At 34.3% G+C, this 8,985-nt stretch overlaps 1 protein-coding gene across 1 annotated transcript; it reads left to right on the forward strand.

Annotated features, from left to right (window-relative positions):
• The first annotated feature begins 6,730 nt into the window (after nt 1-6,730).
• LOC120352206 lies at nt 6,731-7,558 on the forward strand. Its single transcript, XM_039431940.1, has one exon. The coding sequence runs from the start codon at nt 6,731-6,733 to the stop codon at nt 7,556-7,558; it is 828 nt and encodes a 275-aa protein (XP_039287874.1).
• Nucleotides 7,559-8,985: the final 1,427 nt, after the last annotated feature.

Raw genomic sequence — 8,985 nt, forward strand, 5'->3', positions numbered from 1 at the left:
GAGCCGAAGTTATAAAGGTAAGAATGAGAGAAAGTATAGAGAAGTGAATCAACTAATTAAGAGAAATATTAAGGAGGCCAAAGGAAAATGGGTTTTAGAGAACTGTAGAGAGATAGAGGAATGTGAAAGTAAGCTTGACAGTTTTAATATGCATAAAAAGATTAAAGCTATGACTGGTGGAAGAAAGGCAAGAGTGTCAGTTCTTAAGGATGAAAATGGTAAAATAGTTGCTGACATGAATGAGAAGATGAAGAGATGGACTGAATTTATAGAAGAATTGTCCAATGATTAAAGATCAATAATAAATGAAGTTCATACAGAAGAAACAGGACCAGACATTCTTAAAAGTGAAGTAGAGTATGCTATTAAAAGATCTAAGGGGAGAAAGACTGTGGGTCCGGGTGAAATTCATGTGGAATTGTTGAAGCTCATGAATGACAGCACACTTGAAATAATGGTGAATCTTTTTAATGCCATCTACCAGTCTGGTATCATACCACACGAGTGGCTTCAATCAACTTTGTGCTCCTTCCAAAGAAAAATAATGCTAACGAATGTGCTGAGCATAGAACTATAGCCTTGATGAGTCACACCCTGAAGGTATTCCTCAAAATCATTCATAAAAAAATTCTTAATAAGTTAGAGGCTGATATGAGTGAGACACAACTAGGTTTTCGAAGTGGCCTTGGCACAAGAGAAGCATTGTTTGGAGTAAGTGTATTTATGCAAAGATGCCTGGAAGTAAATATGGATCTCTATATGCGTTTTATTGATTTTGAAAAAGCCTTTGATAAGGTATGGCATGACAAACTGTATGAAATTCTCAAGGTAAAAATATTGACAGTAGAGATATTAACATAATTACCAATTTATACTGGAATCAAACAGCAAAAATCAGAGTTGAGAATGAGATGACTGGGGAGATGAAGATTTGTCGTGGTGTTCGTCAGGGATGTGTCCTTTCACCACTCTTCTTTAATGTCTACAGTGAAGCCATTTGTCAAGAAGCTTTAATAGAGCGAAATGTTGGTCTTTCCATAAATGGAGTAACTATCAATAATTTACGCTATGCAGATGACACACTTTTGATAGCTGTAAGTGAGAATGAGTTGCAGCAATTACTGTTCTGCTTGTAAATTGGCTGCGAAAGAAAATAGAGTTGATGGTGAAAGATGTAAGAGTCAAAACTGTGCTAAAATTCATCTTCATCTCTAAAAAAGAATAATCTCCGAAGACGTGGAAGTAGAAATAACGTTTCAATATTATTTTTATCTTCATCGGTTATATTGATATAATACAACTTTATTCTCGCAAAAGAAAGCACAATAATTACAGAAAATGTAGAAAAAATGAAATAATATGTTGGCAATAGAAGTAAAAGTAGAAATGAAATGTCTATATTGTACAATACCTATTTCAAGATACAAACTGACTTCATTTAAATAAACATCAGAATTGACAGAATAGCAAAAGTAAAGGAGAATTAGTATAACAGATAAACAAGAATAGAAGAATAGAGTGGCTGTCTATTCAATAATTGAAAAAAATATATATCTAAAGATAAGAAAGAAAAACTGTATATAAACACTAGCAGGGTACCCGTGCTTCGCTACGGGAATTAAGTGATCAGCTTATTTTTGTAAAATATTTATAACCTGAATTCTACCAAAGCCATTATATAATCGTTTTCGAGATCCATCATACAAACAAAAATTGCTTACTGAATATAACTTGAATAATAAAAATATAGTCTCGTCACTGTCATAGAATTTTGTATCCGAAAAGGTGCTCTCCCTCGATGAAAATGTTATTATATAAATAGGACCGATTCAAGTTTCATTCAAATACATATCTATATTACTTAGTTCCCCAAAAATCGTTGTCAGTAAGTGTGATGATTAGTTGTGTTGCTATCACCTCAGTTTCAACAACACATTCAATTCTGTTGAAATATACATTCAACTGCCATATTTTTATCTCTTTTCTGTATAGGGCTACTTGTAATATAAATATAAAGAAAATAAAAATCTCAGTACCCTTTTTTGAAATATTGCTACTTGAGGTGCTCCAACTGACTCGGCCGAGTCAGGGATCGGCACCTCACACACGTCGCTGCCCGACTCGGACGACGCTCTGCCTGTCAACGACGCTGACTTTTCACTCTAGATATACAAATAACTATTACTTCATATCACTTGAAAATGGCATAAATGTCCGAAACATGTAGTGATAAAATATTTCAAAAAAGGGTACTGAGATTTTTATTTTCTTTATATTTACATTCAACTGTGTATTTTAAAAAGCAATCAAAAATTAGTGATGCCTTATGGTGTCACCCAGTTGCTCTTATGCACTCATCTTGACATCAAGGAATATTTCTATTGAATCAAGCAATGTTTTAAAATTATATTGCTAAATATTATAACCACAGCTGTTGATTTCCTCTCTTCCTCTCTTTAGTTTTCAACAAACGACGGAAATTTCTGTTTCAATAAGCTGCCACTTTGATGATCAATTTTTCCGCTCAAATTATCTCAGAGATGAACTCAGCTCAAATTTTTGTATCACGGACCTACTATTTGCTAGGAGCATCTTATGATCTGCCCTCTATCGTTAATAGATATGGATATTAAGTGACAGCTTGGCATGAAAATTATTGAGTCTAATCATTTAAATTATTAATTGATGTTTTGGAAGTGCTCTGTAGAATAGTAGACTAATTGCAGCGAATTTTGTGGAATATTAGGCGAGGCTTAAGAGTCGACTCGACCTCGACTTTATCTACTGGCAATAATATTTCTCGTTGACAGTTAACAAATGAGCAGTGATCATGTTATTTTTGCTTTTGCTTGATGCAATTGAAAATAGAATTCCAAATCAAGTTTATTTGGAATTGGTTAAATCTGGTATCCATGGATCTCTCGCTTATTCTGGAATTCCTGGCATAGCCTATCCTCAAGCTGGTTTACACCGAAGTTATTGACAAAATTTTGTTGACAAACAACAAATTTTGTTATTGACAAAATGTTGATAACTTAAACCTTATGAATTCTATTAGATTGAACGGAACTTTACTAACACATATGTTCATCAAATGTTTACATTTTGTTAATAACTTTGGTGTAAACGCAGCTTTACTCTTCGTTTCACTTATTCAAAAGTGTAAAAGCAGCCAATCCACTGAATCTTTCTCGCATAGAAATCCATTTATATATAAGAGTCCATACATAATAATTAGTTGAACATTTAATGTGGCTGATTTCTCATGTCCTAAACTGTACTACCATAAATATAAGAGTGAGAATCTCTAAGTGGACATTTCAATGTTAATTTGAATAGTTCTGAATAGAGTTTATTCAATCACTTTGATTATTGACTACCTTTATTATGATTTCTTTCTTCAATCTTAGCTTGAAACCAAAAGCTTAGGGATGAAAATTTGAATGTAAATTAACATGTAACTTAATTTAATTTCTATCTAAATTGAGAACTTAAGTATTTACTTGTGATTCATTAATATAAATATCAATAGGTTTGTCTTGTCAAATGCAATTCAAGATGGCGGCTAAAATGGCAAAAATGATGTCAAAAACAGGGTTTTTCGCGATTTTCTCGAGAACGAAATCGGCTCCAACGATTTAGATCAAATTTATACCTAGAATAGTCATTGATAAGCTCTATCAACTGTCACAAGTCTCATATCTGTAAAAATTCCAGGAGCATCAATTCACAAAAGGCAAGGAAAGTTGTGTGAGTGCGCCACACCAGATTCTTTTGATCAGCTGCTACTTGAGGGACCAAAAATCCTTTCTGAAAGAGCTTCAGCGATTTTTCCCAGAGTTGAGACCTGTTCCAAAATATTTTTTTTATCGCAAACGTACTCTACTCCTGATTTATTAAAAAAATGTTAGAGGCGTTTTCGAGATCCGTCAGACATATCCGCAAACTCACATATTGAAACATAAACTGTTCGCTTAGTATAATTGACTTCAATGATTATGATTTCATTCAATGAGAGCTTATTTCACATAATAATAGCAATGGGTATAAAAAGCGAAAATGTCAAACTTAATTGAAATCGAAACAAATAACAGCTGGCATAAGAAGCAAAAATGGCAATTTTAATTATTTTGAAATCGAAACAGTGAATAAATAAATAAATAAATAAATACAATTTTATTGTCAGCCAGCCAAAAAAGCACAAGACAAAGTCATACAAATAGAACATGAAATAAAACAGTCACACATTAAGAGACACATTAATTGTAACTATTTCATTCCTATTTAGATTACATTTTCAAATATTACAAATAACAAAGACAATATCACAAAATTAAGCAGCTGGTTCATACGTGCTAACGATAAGAATTAAGGTATGATGATTCTGCTCTCGTAAAATTCACTTAATTTATAAAAAGGATTTTTGCTAGCCAATCGTGCACCTTTGATTTGAACAGTTTTAGGGGTGTTTGTTGGAGGTGTAGCGGTAACTTATTATACACCTTTTGCCCACTGTTTCAAAACTGTTTAAAGATTTAGACAATCTTTGGTATTGAATATAGATGTGTCTATTGTTTCTGGTATTAACAGAGTGAACAGTATTTCTTAATTGATAACGATGCAGATTCTCCTTAGTGTATAACAAAACAGAATATATGTACTGATTTATTACTGTCAGAATTTTATTATTCATGAATAAATGCCTACAGTGTTCTAAATAAGATGATTTCGTGATTATTCGCACGGCTTTTTTTGTAGCAGGAGATCTATCTCTTAACTATCTCTAGCAGGAGTAGCTATTATCTTATCTCCATCTGATCCAATGTAAACAATTATAGTAAGATTCACATCAATGTGTCAGCATTATTTGAATGGGGAGCATTGATGCTATTGATGAGATATACTGACAGTATTAAGTGAATAGCAACGAACTGTTATGCATATTCTCCAATAATTTTATCGAAAGCTACCTTCTATTTTCTTTGGTAACACAACTAATGTTTGGGAATAGGCTAATTGATTCATGGGAAAAGCGCCTTACTTCTATGGAAGATATTTTTACAATAGGAAAAGCAACAATAGCTATTTGGCCGTTTTGATAAATAACTCCTTTATTCGTCAAGTTAAATTCTGGCCGAATTTCCTCATTCTTTGCACACAGATTCCACAACGGACACTTCTGAAGTCTTAAAAATACCCTCCATTCATCATACTGAATAATTAAAATTTCATCGAAATTGTTTAAGCTGTTCACGCGATCTGACAGATATACAAACAAAATTAGTCTTGATAGAATAGGATCAATTGATAGAACTCTCGTCATAAAAGTCACAAAAGTTTGTTTTATGAAACATAAAAATTATCTATACTCCCAGGAATAGAAATAAAAATATTTATTCTTATATTCATATTCTAATATTTTTAAATCTGATTACCCTTTTAAAAATTATTCAACATGACATGATTTGGCTATAAATAATGCCATTATCAAGTGAATGGAAAATAAATAATAATACAATATTCTCAGGAATAGCTCTGATTGAAGTAGCAATGCCCAATCAATTTTTCCGCGATAAATTAATGCATTCTAATCTTCAACTTGGTGCCAACCTAATAAAGTCAACTCAACTTAATGCCAACCTGTCATCACGCCATCGTGAAAGCAAGCAGCACTACCACGCCCATCCGAATTGTATTTGATGCTGGTTCCAGAACATCATTGGGTTTGTCATTAAACCAGGTTCTTCATGCTGGTCCCAAATTGCAGACTGACATTTTTGTTTTGTTAGTTAATTTTCGTTTGTTCCCAATCGCACTAACTGCTGACATTAAACAAATGTATCGACAGATATTAGTGGAGGATTCCTGCCGTCGTTATCAGCGTGTATTGTGGAGATTTCCGCCGGAGGATCCGATCGAAATTTATCAGCTCAATTGTGTTGTTTTTGGTGTTTCAAGTTCTCCATATTTGGCGCTTCGCACCGTCCACCAGCTTGTAGAGGAGGATGGAAATCGTTTTCCAGCAGCCAAGGCGAGAATACCAAGAGACATGTTCATGGACGACGTAGTCACATCTGTCACCACAGAGTCAGAGGCCGCGGAGCTGTATCGTCAGTCCAAGCAGCTGTTTGAGGGAGGAGGTTTCTCGCTCACAAAGTGGACTTCAAATTCACCATCAATGTTGGAGAAATTCTCGGAGGAAGAGAAATCGTTTTTGTACAAGGATTTTGAAGCAGACAACTCCTTGGCTATCTTGGGATTGAATTGGCAACCTAGTACTGATCTGTTTCAGTTTTCAGTCAAGAGTGGTGAGGTCATCGCTACTAAGCGTTCTATTCTGTCTGTGATGGCTCGTATCTATGATCCACTTGGTCTCTTGTCACCGTTTACATTATTTCTCAAGTGTCTGGTCCGGAAACTGTGGAAATTAGGAGTGGATTGGGACGAGAAGCCGCCTGAGTCTATATGCACTCTTTGGGAGAATTGTCAAAAGGAGTAATGATTGAGAGCTCGACGAGAGCGGTCGTATCGGAGTGGTTGCTGAGTCAGCTGTGCAAAGTTTAAACGTTCCGTAACAAAATATTTCGTGCTAGTGAACCGTGCTGTAGTGAATATTTTATTTGAAGATTTAAAAATGTCTTGTTTTATTTGCTCTAAATCCGTTCGGAATTCAGGTGAGCTGATTTCATGTGTCGACTGTGAAGCGAATTTTCATATAGGATGTGTGAAAATGACCAAGGACGATGCGGACTACATAAAGAGAAACAAACAAATTTGGAGATGTAGCAGCTGTTCCTCTACACGTCGCAAAAGTATGGTGAGTGAATCGACAACAGGAAACAAGGACGTGACTCTCCAAGAACTCGCAGGAGTTCTTGAGGTAATTGCAGGAAATCAGACGTCGATGAAGGAGAATATTAAGAAAATGGAGTTGGAGCTTGGGAAATCAATTGAATCATGTCATCAGGCGATTAACGACATGAATAAGAAGTTTGATGAACAAAACAAGCAAATTAGCACATGCCTCATCAACATCGATAAGCTTTCAACAGAAGTAGCTAGCCTCAGGAAAGAAAATGCAGAGCTGAAGGGACGCGTCGAGGATATGGAACAATACTCAAGATCGAACATGCTGGAAATAAATGGTATACCCAAAAAACAGGATGAAGATGTAACAGAAATCATTTGTAGAATGAGCGAAGCATTAGGACACAAAATAAAAGCAGATGCAATCGACATTTGTCACAGACTTAAACAACGAAATGAAAACCTACCTCCACCAATCGTTGTCAAGTTCGTTCGTAGAACAGACAAACAAGTAATATTGAATAAAAGGAAAGTTACGAGGCAGTTTTCTACAAAGCAGATGGGAGAAACAACGGACCATCCAGTCTATGTGAATGAAAGTCTAGCACCTACGCGAAGAAGGATTTTCACCATGGCGAGAGAGATCTTCAAAAGAGGCGACATCAAATACCTATGGATCAAGGAAGGGAAGATTCTAGCTAGGAAAGAAGACGGAACACCAGTTTTGAACTCAAGAACAGTGAACAAGTGAAAAAGTTGAGCGTCAAAACCTATGGATCAAGGAAGGGAAGATTCTAGCTAGGAAAGAAGACGGAACACCAGTTATTGAACTCAAGAACAGTGAACAAGTGAAAAAGTTGAGCGTGATAAGTGCATCTAAGCAGCCAGGTAACCAAGAAAATAACAGTGTCAGTACCGTAAATAAAAATGTCATCAGAGATAAGTAGCAGAGAAACACTAATTATTCATCAAAATATACGCAGTCTGCGAAGTAATTTCGATTTATTCTTAGTGCAAATGAGGAAATTAGAAAACAACCCGCTAATAATAGTCTTGACAGAAATATGGATACTAGAGAATGAAATAGACTTATATCATATAGAGGGCTATTCCGTACATGGTAATTTCAATCATAACTACAGAGCAGGAGGAACTTGGTTTATATAAGCAGTGAGATAACGTTCAAAACAAAGACAATAGTTTTTATTTCAGCGGACTGTGTACATATATCTTGTTCATATAATAATTTTGAATTTCAGTTGTTGGCTGCTTACAGGTTGCAATCAAACTCACCCAAAATATTTCTTAACGAATTAACCTTGTACTTAGAAGAAATATTTAATATTAACGAAAACAATGAGGTCCCTTTCTTTTTCACGGGAGATATAAATATAGATCTTTTTCAGAACACCAGAATTATTGACGATTACAAATATTTAATGAATAGTTTTGGATTTGAATCACTCAATACTGATTACACTCATAGGTCCCGATTTTCCAACTCTTTAATAGATCATCTTTACTTAAAATCCGGCAAAAATAGAACAAAACTGAATAAAATTAATCTAATTCCAGAAATACTACATTTAGATATAACTGATCACAGTACAATCATACTTAAAGTTGAAGGATTGAAGAGATCCAACGAAGAAGCAGATACAAATTATAAAAAATATGCCTAATCAATTACCGGAAGTTGAATAATATTTTATCATCGATTGATTGGGATAGAGAAATACCAGCAGTATCAGTTGATGAGGGATGGAAAATTTCATTGACATTTTAAAAACGCTATCAAAGATTCACAAGAAAATCTTCTTTTAGAAAATAACTTGACACAGAAATATAGGTCGCCATGGATAAATAGTTATCTGATCAAGCAAATAAACTTAAGAAATGAGTTATACAAGAAAGTTATCAAACAACCTAATAATGACGACTTAAAACAAATATACAATACATTCAAAATAACTTACGTAATGAACTGAGAGAAAGAAAACAATATTATTATTCAAAACTGTTTAGAGAAAGCCAGGGAAACATTAGAAAGACGTGGAAAACAATTGACGCGTTAATAGGATTGAAAAAAAATAAAGAACCACTAAAACTGATTGTTGATGAGCAGGGAAATAGCATACATGATAGTAATAAAATTTCTAATTCGTTTAATTCTTATTT

The sequence above is a fragment of the Nilaparvata lugens genome, chromosome 7, assembly GCF_014356525.2.
Source record: "Nilaparvata lugens isolate BPH chromosome 7, ASM1435652v1, whole genome shotgun sequence".
Taxonomy (NCBI): Eukaryota; Metazoa; Arthropoda; class Insecta; order Hemiptera; family Delphacidae; genus Nilaparvata; species Nilaparvata lugens.